Source organism: Varroa jacobsoni, unplaced genomic scaffold (assembly GCF_002532875.2).
Source record: "Varroa jacobsoni isolate VJ856 unplaced genomic scaffold, vjacob_1.0 scaffold_807, whole genome shotgun sequence".
Classification (NCBI taxonomy): domain Eukaryota; kingdom Metazoa; phylum Arthropoda; class Arachnida; order Mesostigmata; family Varroidae; genus Varroa; species Varroa jacobsoni.
The window spans coordinates 85,557-105,290 of NW_019213709.1; the positions used below are offsets into that span (position 1 = coordinate 85,557).

Here is a 19,734-nt window from a genome sequence, read left to right on the forward strand (position 1 = left end):
ATATATATATATATATATATATATATATATATAGGACAATAAGTTACCATGTTTTTAACTGGAAATATGGGAACAACAAATATCGACTGGTCAGGTGACATAGTTAGCTTGAAAGGGTGTCACTGTCAGAAAAATGTTGGCCCAATGGTCCATGGCCTGCCAACACAGTATATTACTGCTTCACCAGTGGCGACATGAGACAAGCAACATCGGTTATGGCGTTGCGATCGTAAATGGCAACGTAAAGCTAGCGAAGTTGTAAATCTGTGTTTTTTCTACAGGTACTTGCTGCACCTTAATGAAGTTGATCTCCAACAGATGCCGGAGAGCGCCATATGTGTCGAGGCTAGACGGAAAACTAAGGACAGTATATAAAGTAACATTTTCTTCTTTTACTACAGAATACAGTTTTTCGGTAGTTCACTGACCGCTTCAGGGCGAACAGGCTCAAGGGCATTTTGATAACGATAGGTGACTAAAAAAATCTCGCGTACTTGTTGGCGATGTTTTCGCTTTGAACGCTTGAGTTATTGTTTACAAAATCAACTGTAACATGGTTATGATTTCACAAACGAATCTGACTCGTACATATATAGACATGTAAACCCTTGAACGACGAGTGGCTACTTGCGAACGCTGTCGAGTGCCTCGAGAGCATAATAGCGTAATATCACTCACTGCAGCCGAATAAGTGAATACTATTCAATGTGACTTAAAAGAAGTTAGTTGACACGAAAAGGTGTCAATGGATATATATACATATATGTATGATTTATTAATGGCAGGGTTTGTATAAACAACGCCTTTGCTTGACTAGCGAGTCTTTTAGGAAAATATTAACATCTTGTCGATTAATTTCTAATGAAATGGAGTTGGTTGGTCTTATCCGCTTCGAAGTACATCGATATCAATAGGAAAGATCTGAAGAATGCACACGTACATAACATCATAGAACTAAGACTATAGCTTATATATATAACAACTTGTGTATTTCAGGTTAGAAAGACGCTAATTGCAGTGTTGAAAAACTAACTTTAAGACGAATAGTAATCTATGTTGCCGTTTATAACGAACCTGTATAGCAATAGTTTTGAACTGCCAATCCCGCAAACTTCCTTAATCCTGATAACTTACATTTTTTGCGCGACCTATAATCAGAAAAGGTTTACAAGTGCACAATGTGACCCTGGCTGAGAAAAGGCAAGCCTTGCCATCGATAAAGAACATTTCAGAGCTCTTACAAAGGGAAAGCAGCACTATATTAAATAACGAAAGAAGGGACCACGATGTCTTCTATTTCATTAATTAAACACTATCTGAACACAATATCTCCCCCATCGGAATGTGTGCACATCTCTGCGCCATGTTAGTCTATCGAAAAAGTATTGACCGTGTTTATGGTTAGATGACTCAGTAATATATATTTCATGTATAGAATTGGTGTTATTTTAAACCTAATATTCGGCTTTAGATATGCTAACGTTATGAGAATGCATTTAGAATTCAGACTTGTTATAAAATGTTCCATAAATGAGAGAAATATCTACAGAAATTTGTTATATTTTACAGTTTTATTAAGATAAAGGCACAACTACTAGCTAAGCCTATAAACAAATGATCTGTGCCGTTTCTAATCAAGTTAGGTTACCGGAAAAAAAAAGCCTAAAGATGGTTTTATCGTGTTCATTATGCGGATTTTCATGTGAAACACGTATACTTCTCATAGTGTTCAACCAAATGCAGAAGAAATCGATCGAATTATTCTGAAACCGATGCGCAAATCATGATATCACTGCTAGAAGAAGGCTATATTATGTGCTTGAGTTACTGTTGCCAAGCAAAGCGACCGAATTGAATAGCTACCGTCAGCAGCTGACAAGATTAACCATTGAAAGAAATTTAAGCTAGTCAACAGAAAGAGCGTCGTCTTTTGTCATGACATTGCTAGGCTACTGACAAAAATTCAAAGCACTTGGAGAGAAAATTTTCATAAGTTTGGACTCTTGCATTATCAGATCACCATCGGTTTCGGCATTTGCAGAGCTCCTTTAACGGTGTTAATTTAATTTCAATGTGTAAACGAAAAAATCACTTGTCATAGCTTTTTCGTCCAGAATTTTGCAGTGATGGGAATATCGTGCTATTGGCGAATAGCACGAATCTACAGTGAAAATGGTTCGTATTCAGTTTCGTAATAGTTAAAAAAATGTTTTCTTTAATTTTGGTTCTCAAACGGACAATACTTTGTCGATAATCCAGAACTTGCGTTTAATTGCGGACTTAAAAAAATATTAAATTAAACGATTGTAGATATAAATAACCTATGCACTATTACCTTTATTTGGAATGATATTTTTCACTGAAGATAGAAAGTGTTCTTGCCGGTAGGCTCCTCTCCTCTTTACTTACCTAGACCATATTATTTCGGATTACACAAAAACTACAAAACAAGCTAATCGGTTTAATATGCCCGTTTTTTCGTACAATCTGTTCTGAATCCAGCTTCTATCATGATTTGGAATGCATTATTCTACTAACAGGTAGAAAACTAAGCGTGAAATTAGGTCTAAATTTTAAATTTTACAATATAGGAACAGTGGCTGTCATTCATAAAACAATTAAATTTGATAAGGTCATCCAAAGAGCTTGCAACTTCAACACGCGCTCTCTTAATGAAACCCAATTACCATAGTCTTATGTACAGAGGACGGATAAGCTGGTTGTTAGTGTAAATGGTTTCTTTTTGGGGTGTATTGAATAACTTTCATTCTTATCGAGACAGGTTTTAGGAGCAGCATTAAAGTTACTGCTAGATATTCACAACTGCTTTAATGAACACTAAAATCTAACAGAGTAGTACCAAGTTGAGATAATCAAAATAATTCGTTTTGGTTAAATTATATTGCAAACTGCTAAATGCTGGCTTGCGTGGCGTTAGCTCGTAAGAACGTGCGTATTAAAGGCTAGACATTTTTCTGCTCCTAGCGTTGTCCTATATCAAATAGTCGTAAAATGTTAAACGACTAATTTTGAACTAATTTAGCACAATAATAATTAAATTTGATTTTGTCAAATAACATAACGTTGATTCTGCCTCATTAGGATGTGGTGCTTAAGTTTCAAAATTGGTACTAACGAACGTCGATTAAATTTATTCAGATCTGTTGCTTGTAGATTCTGTTTGCCTCTCATATGTAATTATTGGGGATATTTTTGTCAGAGTAGGCTTTTTGGTTTTTTTTTTTCAAAAATGGTAGGAAGTCTAGTTTCGGGCTATGGGCGAAGACTGTTTTTTAAATGTGAGATTAATTCATAAACAAGTTTATGTATACGTAATCATCGAATTCTATTTGCTATGGATTTTCTGTTCTTAGATTAGATACGGGGGAACAATGCCTGTCGTTGGTTCGCACGTAGATGCTACCATCTATGATAAGGTTATGCATCAAGAAGTTCTGTGACCGTTAGCCGGTTAATCATATATCTTCTCAGAAATTAAGTTGATTATACCAGAAATATTGTGCACTGAAATGTGCGTCCGCCTGAACGTATAGGTCGTGCGGTAGTCGTCTAGGTTATAGCTAGATAATTAATGGGTGTACAAGGGTGCATATCGTCAACAAATCTACACATTTATCGTAAAGCCAGCATCTTAGGAAATGTTTAGTGCCTAAACAAACTATACCTCCTATATGCTCGTTTGTTAAGTCCATTGCTAAATCAATAGGAGCGGCCATACCGCCGACTAGAAACCGGCGTTTCTAATTAACACGTCAATGACTTATAGAAATGGCTATGGATTCAACTAAATCTAGCGCTAGAAACGCTAACATCATGTTCCCGACTAATCTCATCCAGTCGCTCGAACTCATTATCTATCGACTGTCCCATTAAAAGTAATAGACTAGCAATTGGTTTGTCGTCATACATGCGAGGGACAGTGCCTGTCAGCACGGTACGGTTCCAGCCAGCTATGCTATATATTTGAGTTCACATATGAAAGTAGATTTAGTGCAGAGTAGAGATTGGTGCAGGGATTCAAACTGTTGAGTTAGTCGAACCTTAGTGATTGTTTACTCAGTGTCCTGTTGTGTGGTCACCAATTTCTTGATACCAACAGATTAGCTGTGTGTATGTAGTCTTGTACAGCCTTAAACGAGTTCGTCTTGAAAATGACACATTTTGTAAACATGTCCCTTTCACTAATTGGTTAATCAATCGAATATTCCTGGCGGAATTCTATCCAATTGATAATGGTGTACTCAATGACAGATCAGTTTGCTGCGGAGAAATAAATTTAAAGGTTCGTAATTCCGTCATTATTTGGTATTAGTGACTTCATTCACGAAGTAGAGATGTGAGAGTCCTATTTGTATTTGCCTCTTCCTATGAGTTTTCTAATAAAAACGCACGTATCTCTACATGTATGTTCTAATGTCTGGTATTTAATTTTAAGTTGACCTTTTGATGCGCTTATTTATCTCATTGATAACAGAAAGAATTTCGCTATTCAGGGACAGCAGATCGCTGATTCATCAACCTCATATTTCGCTCATAGTGTACCTAGTACTTACATAGTACTTAGTAGCCGCTTAGTGAAAAGAGAAAGTTTCATAGTAATACTATAGTATTATTTAACTTTCCTGATCTAACTACTTATCCCAGTGTCGTGCGAACTGTGCGCCATCTGAGGTGATTTCGCTAAAGATCAATGTCACCCGTTTTTCCTGGCTGACCTCTCAATGTTAAAAACTCTAGTTTTACAATGTCTCGTAATATTTCTTACGTTAGCTCTCTTGTCACTTTGGTAACCTTTATTTTTTAAAACAGTCATTCGAATGGTGATAACAAAATGGCCCTTCGGGCAGTCTCACTTGGCCTTGCTCGCTTCCCAGTATTGATAATAACTCGAATCAGTCGCCGGCTCACAAGGCGGTGCGCAATTTCTTGTCCAATCATAGACAAATGAAACAATTGTCAGATTATGTAAGAACTGACACAAATGACACTCTTTCGTCCATTCAGCCATACTGATATGTATGAATACCATGAAAAAAGACGACGGATCATGTGCGACGTTGGCCGCGGACTATGTTCGGCCAGAGTTTTTGTTTTTAAGCCTTTTTGCTTCTTCTGGTTTCTCTACGTTTACTAGAACATCGAGTCACCGATGCTGATCGATTCGTCCTTTCTGGCGGCGTTGTGAATGAACAGATCGGGTAAAAAAAAGCCCTTACGAAAGATAACACGATCCGATTGCGACATTTTACCTTTTTGTCGCAGGTTACCAAACTCATTCTGCTCGTCGCAATTGACCAACAGTTTTCTTTCTACAAAATACATGCTATACGAGTTCGTATCTGTCTCACGACGTGATTCAAACAGTCTTTAACGGTGGGGTGCTTAGTTCCCCAACGCTAGGGATTTGCTGATTTCGTTACACGATAATATGCTTCTACGATGACTTCTTTATAACAATATTAGGTCAAAGGGCTTTCGGGGCGTAACGCGTTTACGCGACGATTTACGATAAGGGTTTGCTCACTAGGATGGCTCTGTTTACTCGCCGTCGTACAAGCCCGCCTGAGATACGGATATAGAATTAGGGACGTGACACATGAACTTTTTTCATCAAAAGAGTTGGCTTATACTGAGTGTGTGCCATTTGCTCAAAGAAAATACACGTTTAGAGTTTAGACGAGATAGTTTTATTGCCTGGTTTTTCCAGAGGTTGACAGATTGCCATGTTTAGATACGAGAATGCAGATAGCTTCATGCAGACTAAGCATATTTATCGAACCTATGCTAAGGCGTTTACGTTGCTGTCATGCAATATAAATGATGTTGCTTAAAATTGCCTCGAAGTATAGTGTACCTGGGTGACCTCTTATCTCCGATAGACGTACAGTATATGTTAATGTATACAATATACAAATACAAATGATATTATCCTATCTAAAGGTCTAGATTATTATCAAGACAAAAATCGATGTAAAAAAATTATCTGAATTGTAATTGACCGCGCTTAGCCCGAATTATAGCAAACGAAGGTAGGTACAACCTTAATCTGCACGATATAGTTTAATAATAAAATTTAAGTTAAAATTCGCATACGTATTTTAGATCTTGTATTATGTCTTCATACTTTTTCTTTGCTTATCTCCGGGGTTTACTCTAGCAGTAACGGTATTACGAAAAGCTTTAATATACAACTGATACTTTGACGCTAATTTTTTTGTATCGCATTATGAATAGATGTCCTAGCCTATGCTACCTGATCAATCCACACATGTCACAGCTTGATATTTCACTGCACTATCATTTTTTATCGCTTTTTCGCGTATCAAAAGAATCTAGATGAAATCCATATGAGTATGATTTAAGTTTTTCTTGTTAGTGTTAACTGACACTTTACTTTGCCCCATTTTATTTTTCAGGTGGCTCAGTGTTGTCTGAGGTGCTTGAACTATCGCAACGCCAGTAAGTTAACCCTTATTAGAGGTAACGATGAGTTCGTCCGAGCCCACCCAGCAACTTTCCGGCTCGAGTCCGCCAACGTCCAGATCGGCGCGAGATGCTAAAGCAATTCGCAAAAGCTTCAAAGATGAAGACGATGCATACTTCAGCGAAAAGATTGCGGTGCCGTCCGCCAGCAAAACCTATGTTAGTAATTAGGTGGCTACACCAGGGTCTTTCGTATCAGTTATGTAGTTCTGAGAGAAAGAAAGGTAATGTCCTGCCTCAAAGAAAAGGCAAGACTCACGTGATTCAAAAGGCTTGTATGTTAATTAAAGCAGTTCCACAGGGGAAACGTCATCGTTAACAAAAGCGCCCAGTATTAAATAGCTGGAGCTATCGAAAAAACAAATCGTACGTCAATACCGTAAGCTCTTCATGAGGAAAAGTTTCTTTTCTAATAGTTAAGATATTGTCTCATAGGCATGCATTAGCGAAATTTCACTGTTTTCAATGCACCACTTGCCAAAACAGAATATTATTAAATACTTTGTAGCTCTCTCACATCGTCAAGTTTTTGTTGACAAAATGCAATAACTGTATTATGCAATAATACCGGGTTACATACTCGATTTAAAATGAAACATTTCATTGCTCTAGCTTATTTGAGCTAAAAAATACGACACTTGAAAGTGATACTTGTGTTCACTAGTAATATTCGCCTTCAGACGCCCGTAATCGTGACGATAGGCCACTTGGCTTCTTGTGCCGCAAGCAGTAGATTATAATAGAAGACAAAAGACTCGTCAGGTCTGGGCGAACTTAGGAGTGGCGCAGAATGACCTAGGATAGCACACATGATGACTTGAGCACATAAATTTGGCCTGCATTTCCAGTATCTCAGGGTCTCGCCAATTGAAGATGACTTTTGAAAAAAGATTTAATTGCATAAGATCCTATCGCTTTTTTCGTTGCTTAGTAATGGTTCTCGCTGCCCTTTTTTTCTTTCACATCTGTCATAATACCTACAACGAATAAAAAAGGTACCCGCGACCTGTTTGTCCAAGACAGTTATTTCAACTATTGTCCTCTAAAAAATTGCTCAGTTGAAGTGAGAGATTTCAATGCTACCATTTGTGTCTGATTCTGAAACCTGAATTTTCGATTAAGGCCTTTTAGTAGTTGTGGTAAATGAATGAAGACAAATTATGAAGAACAGAACTGCTTTTTGACCAGAATTAACTATCACTAACTTCTAGCTAATATCACTAATGAAAGCCTATTTACTAAGTATAATTCTTCATTCATCAGATTCATTCACCATCTTAAATTCAGTTAGCCATCGTATGCGAGCAATGATGCACGTCTGAACAGATTTGCCAAGATGGCAGCATACAGAAGCATGACATATCTAGTATTTTAAGAAGTTCTTATAAGAAATTAGTGCACCAGGGTCGTTAATTGATAAAAATAATTAAACAACTATATTAGTAAAGGCGTAATAGAACAACTGCGTTGGCTTATCTTTACATATTTAAAGTAAACCACCTATGACTCTCGCCTTTAAGTCTGCCTCATTGCGCTGGACGTGATCGCATTTTCTTCGTAACCTTAATTAAAAAAAAAAACTGGTTTAGATGAGCACGGGCAGTTCAGAAATTTGCAGCTACATGATAGACATAAAAATGTCTTTGAGTAATTTTGACAATTACTGTTAGCGTAAGTATTCCAGTGCTGAAAAGTTGGGATTTAGTATTAAAAACTTACTTTTTTATTATTTACTTTTAATAAAAATAGATACAATGCTCAAAAAATTCGAAATTTCATAAAGAATATGTGCTGAAGAACTGCGTTTCGATAGTTGGCGTTCATTTTTGATGATTTCAATCAAGTAAGACTATTATAGTGGGTAATACAGCACTTGAATTTTGTATTTTTTAGGCGGGTTATCTGAACACAATTCTGTAAATAAGAATCAAATGATCTGCTGTTCTAACTATAGCGGGGAATATTATAAAGAAGATCGGCTGATTAGTTAATTCTTCAGCTCGCGTATCCTTTTGATTTTGTTCTATTGAATTCTCAGTTACTGAGAGAACTATGTTCTGCTACCGCTCAGACACTCACTAATTTTCCAAGAAACATAAAATGGATGAATAGTTATCGGGCGTCTAAAAAGACTGTTTTTAAAGAATCACAAGAAAGAATATATGTTAAAAAAACACACATATGACGATCGAATGGTGACAGAGGGTGATGTACATTGTGGCAAAGCAAATGAAGCTGTGCAATATTTATTTTTAATGGCAAAATGCAGGGCAAACACTTTCGTTAACCTTAAGGATTAATATGATTTTCTAGTAATTGACCCTACTAGTGGTCTGCTTCGTTTTCAGGAATGGTTCAGTTGGCGGAAACTGTGGGCCTTCACAGGTCCAGGTTTCCTGATGTCCATAGCGTATCTCGACCCGGGTAACATCGAATCGGATCTGCAATCAGGAGCTGTTGCCAGCTATAAGGTGAGCAAAATTAATTCAATTTCATTGATAACACTGAATTTCTTACTAAAAAGAAGTAAAAACATACGAATAGTGAGTGTGATGTACTATTATTAGGTGGGGTCCAAATTTCGGTTCATGCGATATTTTTAAAGCGAAACACTTGAGTTCCAATAATTATATATGTTGTAGAAGTATGCCGTGTTCAGCTACCTCTGTTGGGTATTCGTTATGAAGTCTGTATCTACGGTTAGAGCAAGCCTCATTCTATATAGGCCTAACAAGTATCGTGATTGGAATTCTTTAAGAAAAGTATCTTTTTGCACCTGTCTAGCTTATTTTAAGTAGTACCTTATACGTAACTTAAATCTAGAGGAGCGCATGCCCCGCTTGAAAGAACCTAATAATAGTTATAATATATAGTATTATTTTTGTGCATATTCAATAGCCGCTTAATTACTATCATTATTAAAAAAAAAGATTTTTCTCGTGTTGCGCATTTGTTTCTTATGATCTAATAGCGCATAAGATTAGTATGTTCATAACATGAGCTTAGGCAGCGTATTTTCGTCTGTTCTAATTGTGAACGATTGCAGTTGCTATGGGTCCTATTTACTGCAACAATATTCGGCCTAATGATGCAGCGTCTTGCGGCCCGCCTTGGAGTCGTAAGTGGCCACCACCTCGCTGAAGTTTGCCGACTCAGGTGGGTCACAAAACAACCCCGCTTTCTTTTTTACGGGGTATAAAAAAGAACGACTTTCTACTATTTAGCAATGGACAAACATGATATAGTTTAAGATGCCCTTTTACGTTCTCTTTTTTGATCACGTTGATAACCCATTTTTTAGCGAAACCGAACCACGAAGTGGCAGGCAAAGTTGTTCATGTATCAACTGCTCTTATCGCTGCCTCATATGTCCTCTTTGTTTCTTTATTCATGGGCAGGTACCCTAAGTATCCTCGGTATCTCCTCTGGATCCTCGTCGAAATAGCCGTAGTCGGCAGTGACATGCAAGAGGTTATCGGAACATCAATCGCCTTGTTCCTGATCAGTGACGGAGGGTAGTGTCAGAAATATTTGCTATAAATTGATTCGATTATTCCAACTTTGACAAACAATCATGAATCTCTGCTTATTAAGGTTTGTTTACAGGTGTATTTTAGACAAGTGCAAATAGGAAGCTATTTATTGTAAAGACTGAAGCTAATCTTCTAGTGTATAGTTGTAATTTTTTATTACTAAGTTGGCTGATCAAATAGACTAGTAACTTTTAAATATCTTAATCCAGTAATAGAAAAATATATGCGGACATTTGCCAGTCATGAACGATCATAGAAGCTGACATTTTTTAATTTCCTGGTGTTTCAGTATCCAGGTTTACTGGGGAGTGATTATCACGATTTGTGATACGTTCACGTTCTTGCTACTGGACAAATATGGCTTGCGGAAACTTGAATGTGTGTTTTTGACACTTATCACAATTATGGCGGGAACATTCGGTTACGAGTATGTTACGGTGGCTCCCCCTCAAAGTGAGGTTATCAAAGGACTTTTCATTCCATGGTGTGAGAGTTGTAATTACGACGTACTTCAGCAGGCTGTCGGTAAGTAATGCTGCGTCACTTGCCCTCATACATATTCATTAAATACATGCTGCCATCGCTGGTTCGAATTTCGGCATTGGCAAATGACTACTAAGTTATATTGTTATGATGCTGCTTAATAAAGTTGTCGGAAAAAGCCCAGATAGGTCCAGCAAAACCACTTTGAGGGAATGCCTAGCGGCCTGAGTATCGAACGTGAAAATACCAAACAAACATATATACATTTATCAAATAGTAAACGAATAGGTTTTTTGCCTTGATGACATTTGTGGATAAGCCTTTCTCAAATTAGATATGGTTAAAGCCATATAGTTTCCCGATCGAGCTTTTGTGTGCTTCCTATACCTATAATTATCTTGGCTTTTGTTTGACTTATCGTGTATAGACAAACGCACTTGTTGCTTATATTCACAGCACTAATATCATCCCGTTGTCTTTGCTCATCTTTAATGTTTTGCTTATGCGCAGGTATTATCGGGGCTGTCATTATGCCCCATAACCTCTACCTGCATTCGGCATTGGTCAAATCACGAAAAATCGATCGTCGCGACAAGCACAGTGTATCCGAGGCCAATAAATACTACTTCATCGAAAGTTCTATTGCGCTTCTGGTCTCATTCATCATTAACATTTTTGTTGTATCCGTCTTCGCGCAGGGCCTTTACGGAAAAACCAATGCGGATATCGTAAGTGGCAGATACTGTAGATCTACGTCGGTTCAAAATGCTCGAAATAGCGATTCTAGATACTTTTGCTGTATATGTTATACTATGGAATATTTACACGCACTTGTTAGCTTCAAGGCAGAGTTGTCCAAGGCCATGATATAAAGGATCAGTTTGTGCGGAAATATCCAAAATACGAACTGACTTTTGTAAAATAGAAACCACACGTTTAATCTGACTGTTCCTTTTTTCCAGAATGACCTCTGCATGAATTCAACATTACAGTATAAGAAGGATGTCTTCAAGAAGGACGATAAACCTGTACATATAAACATTTACAAGGCTGGAATCTATCTTGGATGTCAGTTCGGTCTTGGCCCTTTGATGATCTGGGCAATTGGAATATTCGCCGCTGGCCAAAGCTCAACAATGACTGGGACTTACTCTGGCCAGTTTATCATGGAGGTAAGTTTGTTAAATTGCATTCGTTGAAATATCACCATTTATAATAGAGTGAAACACGTACTATTATAAAGTGAAACAGATCTATCTAAGTGGGGCTCAAATCATGTCAGCATGTTTAATTTTATAGCAGACATAGTGATTTGCAGATGCTGTGGTTCTAATGATTAACTGGTACAAGACGAAGCAATGACTTTGCCGTATTGTGTTTTTGTTATACAGGGCTTTCTTAACCTCAATATTCAACGCTGGCTTCGAGTGCTTATTACCCGAACAATCGCCATTGGACCAACGCTTCTGGTCTCGTTGGTCGGTCTTCATCCGCCACTAACTTTAAAGTTTTTTTTCTATATATAGCTTCTTTTATTCGAATAAGTTATGTGTGGTCGGCAAGACTTGAATTGATTTTTACATGTTTCTTATAAAATGTTCAAGAATCGTATGTGTACAAAGTCTGCCTCTAGTCACATTTTGTATAAGAATATAATCACAAGCTATTCTTCAGCTGTATTATTGAATAGTAGATGAGCGATGTCTGGTTTTTGTTTCCGGTGGCTGCTTTGTTAGCTTTTTCTGTTATGATCTGTACATTTGAACTTCGTTTGATACAGATTGGCGATATTAATCAACTATCGTCCATGAACGACCTTCTGAATGCGCTGATGTCCCTACAGTTGCCATTTGCTCTAATCCCTTGTATTACATTCGTATGCCATGATGGCATAATGGGAGATTTCAAAAGCGGAAAGTAAGTTGCATGTTTTACATCGTGCTCATTTTTAATATCTATCCGTTGTTAAGGGTCATCTCTGTTTCAAAATAACATGAAGGTGGTGAACATCAAGTTCACCCTTTACACATATGTAAGCGGTAAAAGTTAATGTAGGTGCCTAATATTTACCAAAAAATGTCTAGCATTTAGCTCATTGGACAACGAAACGCAGAACTCTAGTATTGTTGCTTTATTTTGAACAAGTGTTGAATATATTAATTATAGTTTGAAGATGAAAACGTATTGTACTTATTAGATTGTTAATGCTATACCTAGATACCTTAATAACCCTTCACGTTATTTATTTGCAGGGTGATCAAATCATTCTCCTCGGTTTTGTTGATACTTGTCATCGGAATCGATTTATATTTCGTTAGCTTTTTGGTGTCGGATAAATTGACTCAGAACTGGTTCGTCTACGTACTTACAGCCATTTTTGTCGTCTTCTATATTGGCTTCATTCTCTACTTAGCGGGTTGTCTGCTCGTTGTTTTTGGCGTCACCGCGCTCACGTCGATACCAGTAGGTGTTCTAAGAGTGACTTATGTTCTGAAAACTTCTATGTGGGAAAAGTGTTAGCTTTTATCACATCGTTGGGCCGGCCGAGTTTGAGCCGGTAATAAAAAAATGGATAAGAATTTCTCATGTGTTAGGCAAACATGACCCGCTACATAAAACAACTGAGATGGATTTTTTTTGGCAAATCTATGGATTGTCATATTAGATATTACTACTTCACTTGTTTGCCAACACCAAAATAACAAATATTGTTTCTTACTGCCTAAAAAAGTTCAGTATTTCTAATATATATTATATATATATATATATATATGTTGCTCGTTTGTTTCAAACTTAACCAGTGCGTGGGACAGTATCTGAAGTTAAATGATCCTGAACAGATTGCACTTACTGGATTGAGCGGAGGTAGCAGTGATGACACGATCGACTCCGGTAAGTTCCCGCTATTTCAAGCCATGTTTGTTTCTAAGCAAGTTTAAGTCTTATGAAGTTTGGATTGAGGTCTATAAAACGATATTGCAATGATCCTTACCCGTAGACTGTAGATATACCTTGCATTGATAGAAACTGCTTCATTCCGCTCATTGTCACACAACGAGTGAATCGTTGAGGCGCGCCTAGTAACGTGGCCTAGTGTTTAAGATAACTCTGCATTCAACGCGTCGGACAGTTAGTGAACTAAAGGACCGTACGCCTGAGCGCAAATAGGATTTTGCTGGCGTCGTCCTAAAATTCTATGCTACAACGACGTTGCATGTTGCCGTCAGTCCATTCGTAGTTCTGCTTCCGCATGAAAAATACGTTTCTATCATAAATAGGATATTGTAGTTTACTACGGAGATAGTATTGGAATTCCATACTGCGAAATAAAACAGAGCATTGGAATTTAATGTTTTACGGATATTATAGCTCTTATAAATAAGGGTGCACGTATAACCCATGCTTAGTTGAGTGAGTACTCTGAAGTCGTAAATGATGAGCCTGATTCAAGCAGGCCAATCTAACGGGATCGACCTATCGCTTTTATATCGTAGCACTCTGCCTAATGCTTGGTGACGACTTCTGGTAAATAAGGACAATGTATACCTTGCCGTGGAAACGATACGGCTAGTGCGTACTGTCGCTAATAAGGTTCATTATTAGGAGTAACCGCCGTAGAAAACGGTAAAGGAAAAGTTCGGGTGCTAATGTCAAATGAACGACAATGGATTAAAGGCAGCTCTGCGAGAAATGTTACGCATTGGGGCACAAGAGGCGTCAGCATCTAGGGATGTCGCGCATGAGCCCAAGAGCAAGAGAGTTCTGATCTTAAGGTAAAATTCCCTTTACATGCCTTCTTGAATTTGTGGTTGTTATTAGGTCGTTTAAAAGGGATAAAGGCTATACAATACAAAGCTTGCACAATGACAGGTGACAATGGCCCAATAGGTTAGGAGTCATGATTTCTTTTTCTTCAGTCGGGAGTGGTAGTTTTTCGCCATCGTGTGCGATGTTGACAATGCGTAGTTCGTACCTCGAAGAAGCCGTAAATACGTTATTAGTGGAGCGTTGCTGATCGCTTTGTGTTCAGTATAATACTGTACCGTCTTTTTAGTTTGACTGGTGTTCATCTGAGAAGCAGAGGATGGCGACCTGATCGTCAAACGCAGATGCATAATCTAGTGAAGGGGTGTCCACTTTACGATTAAATCTATTTATCAGCAGTGCCGTATGATACGCGTAATGGGCTGAGCTGATCCAGAAAGATCCTTAGTATATCGTTCTTTGCTAAACGAAGTTGTTGTTGAATTACGTACCAGTCATAATGCAGATTGTTTTTATGTAATAAATGTATTTGAAGGTGCTAAGCTCACGTAAGTGGTCAAAATTATTTGCGTCTCAATTTGAGTATCAAGAACGCATCAGTGTTTTTTTTGTACCGATTCTAACTATATACAAAGAGAAAGGTAAATGGTTTGTTCCTCAAATCAACTTCTCTTGTTCTTTCATTCCCCTCAAGAGGCCCCAGAAATAGGATCCACTTTGAATTACGCATCTCGTCTCTTCTATATGTCTCTCTGTGTGTTTATTTGCATGTCGTGTCTTTTATGGGCGTGTGCTTTATCCTCGCATCGTTATCAAATCGTGAAAAATCCCTTGTTGGCAACTTCGTACATAAGCCGATCAGTCGGTAGGACTCGACTCGGGAGGAAGTATGGGGAATTCACTTAGCGGTAGCGTCGTCACTCAAATAGCGTCTCCTCGATCTTCGACGGGCGAACATCGCTTCCGAGTACTATATGCTGTGCGACAGGCTGCGTTACAGAACGGATAGAATGTACTTTGTTGTGACGACCAATGATTTTGCTGTCTCTTACTTAAGATAGCGGTAAAGGCAGCACCATTGTAAAACGTGGACTTCTGATGAAGCTCACGAACGGGAGATCCGTGGAAGGGTTCCTTAACACTATCACATGACGTTTCTACGCACGGGAGATAACACCTAAGCCCGAATAAAACAAAGCTCTATTTTGTTTAATTAATAGTTTTGATGACTACGTCGTTTTACTATATGAATACGGAATTTTGAAGTTCATTCACTAACCCATTAGAACTGTTAGTTTAATAACTTAGCCTCTGATCTGTGATAAATACATTGTTAAAGTTAGAGGGTCGCGTAAGGTTGCCTGAACTCTATTCGTTATCATACGTTTCAAAACTACATTGATGAAGACGGTAAGCGTAGTTACTTGGTGATGTTAGCGATAACTACTGAACTTGAATATCGTTAACACATAACATCGCACTATAATATCACACTTGACTAGTGCCTGGTCATTGGGTAATGCTTCACAACATATAACAATGTAGTAAGTTGGAATTTATAAATTTCCAAAAGAGTTGGTTCTCTATGATAAAATAATAAATAGACAGGTTTAGGGCCCTGTGACAGTACTATAAAATTAAGTCTTTCTGGGTATATTAAATAGAACTACGATTGGTATTGTTCTATATATATATATATATATATATATATATATATAGGGTGATGCGATAAATTTGGGAAATATTTTGGCTATGTGTTCATCCATAAGTCGTGGTACCGGACGGAAGTTAATTTTTTCAAAAATTAAACAAAAATTCATCATGGCGAATAATAATGCGTTGTTTTCGGAACTTGAGTGAAAATCGGCTATTCTCCAATATTTCCGCGCTGGACAAACCCCCCTATTGAAATTAGGAAGCTCCTTTTTCCTCTAAATCGACAGTATTTGCTATTGCTATTTTTTGTGCGACTTCTGAGAAATCCGAAAATTTATAGGCTTAAGATAAATTAGAAAATCCTTAGTAGAATGTATATTTGAAAGAAAAACTTGAAAATTCATTGAAATTGACTATTAAGTTATTCTTGATACACATGGGATATTGAGATGAAACTGAACGGCCGTTCGGAGAATATAAAATGCCAATCGGGTTGCTTAGAAAAGCTCTGACGATGAGTTTTCTTTTTGCGCCTAAAGAACTTTTTGGCCGTTTTAATCTCTTGCATTTTTTGGACTTTTGGCCTGCTATATTTTAAGAATTAGCATTGGTTGAAACTTGTCATACGTAGCGTATTTGGACAACACTTTAACGTCTACCAATATCACTTATCGCACAGTTACTATCAAAAAGTTATTTACGGATTAGGAAGGAAATATGTTGAAAACGACCCTTCGGCGGTTTAGGTCCGGAATTAAAGCTGTGATTGCGATGGGTAGTACTGGTGTTGCACACACATCACCCTCAGGAGTCACACTTCTAGTTTATCGAAAAAAAATTGTCGAAATATTTGTTTCGGTTTAGAGACAGTATTAAAACGCTCCAGCCTAAGTCAGACAAAAAGCAAGCACAAGGTGAAATCCAGTGTTTGACGCAACGTTTGCAAATCAAGATTCAACCGCGTAAAGAAACCTACTGAGGGATACACAACGTACTAATTATGATGACTATTACTAGCATCACCGTGTATGCTAAAAAGACACACCTTTCAAAGGAACTCATTGTTCATAGAACATATTTGATAAGTAGAAAAGGACCCTATGTTTGATCCCCATGTTTAAGGTTGGACGACACCAGCTTTGCAATCGTACGACTGGGAATGTCCTCTTCGTAGTTATTCCTATTATAGGCGCGTATGTAAGGTACGAGTTCTGTTTTCGTTGATCAACTGTCCCCTTCCATTTTTCACAGATACGGTAGCGCTTCTCTCCAGCGAAGGAGGGTAAGATATTATGTTTTATTATATTCTACATATAAATTTAAGCGGTACAGATTCTTGTATTGGGCTGTTTCACTTGCCGTGTTGTGAAAATAGAATGCTCAATTGGAGGCCGGTAGCACTCTGTCCTTTCCAAAACGATTCGAATTAATGAAATACGTGCAAAACTATATAATTCATACAGTCCCAATACAATTATCGTCCGGTTTTAACACTATTATTATAAGTTGTTCACTAGCAGAATTTTCCGTTACTCGCTCGTATCATATTAATCCGGTGACGGGTCGTCTGCTGCTAACTAACGGCTGCGTCAGTCTATTGGGAAAAAGGAAAAGTGCATCTTATTATATATAATAGATGACTTTTTCGTTCTGGATGTACAGCAGTGTGCCTTCGAGTATCCCTAAATGAATAAGCTAACTGCGCGCGTGGCTAACCTTGGAACTACTATATAAGAATTGACGTTTTCAAAAAAATCATTTTATTACTTGTTTGGGTTCAACGTTTTGAACGAGTATAAACTTAATGTCGTCGAACCTATTTTAGTCAACGATTAGCATTCACCTCAAAAATATTGTTATCTTTCTTGCTTGTCGTGTTTTTGAGCTCTACTTAAACGAAATTAACTACGGCCGTACCTAAGGCTGAGACGCTGTGTCCCGTATTTTCACATGATGCTTTTTAATTCTTTAGTCATCATTCATTGCGATGTGACCGATGTGATATCTCGTGACGCTGAATGTATGTTTGCAAAAAAGGAGTGTGCTTGTTTCGCCTTAGCTTTTTGTAATTTGATTATTCTGTCCCATTGTTCTGCTGGTGTAACCACGTCCACAGTGACCTATGGAGATCGGCGCGGAGCTAGGGATTATCGTGGTCGTGATGATAATCTGTGTTGAAGATAGTGAAAATTACAAAGAAAGACACGGACAGATAAAGAAGACTTATATCCGACGCCCCTGCCATCACGTGTTTTTAGATGCTGAAATTGAGCTCCGGCGGGACCAGGTGGAACTTAACAAACTCTAAAGCATCGTTTAGTTATAATAATTTAACAAAATCCGCTTCCGTATATCATCTGCCATCCCGCATGTGCCTGTAATCCATGATGATAAATGGGGATTTTAATAGCGAGAAACGATAGACAAAATCAAAATCTACATGTGTACCTCTTCAACGAATCTGCAATACTGTCTGAGAGAAAAGAGGCTGAGTATATTATTTTAAGTGGAAGGGACGGCCCTTTTGACCGAACTGCTTAATGGAGTAGTAGTCGGCCAACCACTCATTAGTTTCACAGTGGTCATACCGACTTGGGCGAAAAATGAGTTGGATTCACTGTTATACCGGTTGCGTCTGCCATTGCACACCACCCAGTACCCAAGCATGAGAGGTATGTTCTGCTATGATTATCCTTCTGCTATCAATCACCCATTACTCTAATATATATATTAGTTACATACTACTATATTATTGGTCTATGCATCGTGGCTCTTATCTTATCATCGTGATATGATCCTACTATATATTTTCTGTGATGCTGTGCCTGTAGCAAAATATTATTCTATAGACCGATCCAGTGCATGATAGCTTGATATCCTGCCCCAGTTGCTATGAAATAGTAGTACGTTTTTATACTCAATAGATTTAGTTAGTACATGCATCAGACCGCTTTTAATATTGGGGAAATTTCATTACTCTCGTTGTAAAAACAGTTGCCCGAATCAAGTAGAACCTTTTTGCAATACATTGTAACATGTAGTTCTTGCCTGTAAATCAGCTGAATTGGAAAGTAGGCGATGTAATCTATGGACGGGAAACCATCTTGGTAGATAGTCGATATTAATTGTCACAGTTTATCGACACCGCTTAAAAAGATTATTCTCCCTCTCATAAAGCATTTTTTTGCAGGCATTCTGTAGAAAAACTAGTAAAGTTACTGTTTATCTGCTTGCGAAACGTTCTCTTATTGTCAGTTTACTGCCTTGGTTTTTCTCACAGGTCCGGATAGTTCGACATCCTCAAGCTAGGGCTGGTGGGCTGAGGAGGATACATGCCTCCTCGATCGATGTGTCGTTGTCGCCACAGCGAGGAACTCGAAGGTAGAATGGTCGCAAAAGTTTCCCAGATGTTCGAATAACTCATCAAGAACGATACCAATGGGATCCAGACGATTTCTATTGATGGCGGGGAAGTCTTCTGTCCGGCTTCCATTTGGAGCCAATGGGCATTCCAGGAGTGAAGACGACCTCGAGAACGATGAGGCTAATGAAGAATATGAAGAGTCCTGGCGGGACTCGCAGGACGAAGAGGAATATAGCACTTGTATTCTATAATAAAGACAAAAAAGAGAGTAGAATAGGGTTTAGAATAATGCAACGTTAAGAAAAAAAAATAAGTACTGTGTTCCTCACCCGTGTCAATCAGTGTGAACTGAGTATGTTGCCGAAATAGGAGGTGAAGAGAGATGAAACCAATGGTCATGTTTTATATGACGTTAAATGTTTACACATA

General features: G+C 38.0%; 1 protein-coding gene across 12 annotated transcripts in view; it reads left to right on the forward strand.

Annotated features, from left to right (window-relative positions):
* Mvl (solute carrier family member malvolio) overlaps positions 1-19,734 on the forward strand; it is a 24,971-nt gene extending 5,237 nt beyond the window's left edge. For 2 of the 12 annotated variants that reach the window (XM_022839511.2, XM_022839513.2), the window contains 12 exons: positions 6,438-6,663; positions 8,853-8,975; positions 9,551-9,660; positions 9,903-10,019; positions 10,327-10,562; positions 11,031-11,248; positions 11,483-11,692; positions 11,912-11,998; positions 12,301-12,437; positions 12,773-12,983; positions 13,322-13,412; positions 15,140-15,498. In XM_022839511.2, the coding sequence (XP_022695246.1) occupies positions 6,508-6,663; positions 8,853-8,975; positions 9,551-9,660; positions 9,903-10,019; positions 10,327-10,562; positions 11,031-11,248; positions 11,483-11,692; positions 11,912-11,998; positions 12,301-12,437; positions 12,773-12,983; positions 13,322-13,412; positions 15,140-15,294 (1,851 nt within the window). In that variant the 5' untranslated portion in view covers positions 6,438-6,507 and the 3' untranslated portion in view covers positions 15,295-15,498. Of the gene's footprint in view, positions 1-281; positions 377-3,973; positions 4,304-5,482; positions 6,051-6,437; positions 6,664-8,852; positions 8,976-9,550; positions 9,661-9,902; positions 10,020-10,326; positions 10,563-11,030; positions 11,249-11,482; positions 11,693-11,911; positions 11,999-12,300; positions 12,438-12,772; positions 12,984-13,321; positions 13,413-14,014; positions 14,294-15,139; positions 15,499-17,192; positions 17,224-18,057; positions 18,614-19,221 lie in introns of those variants that run through there. The other 10 variants (XM_022839516.2, XM_022839521.2, XM_022839518.2 and 7 more) reach the window with 10 other exon arrangements.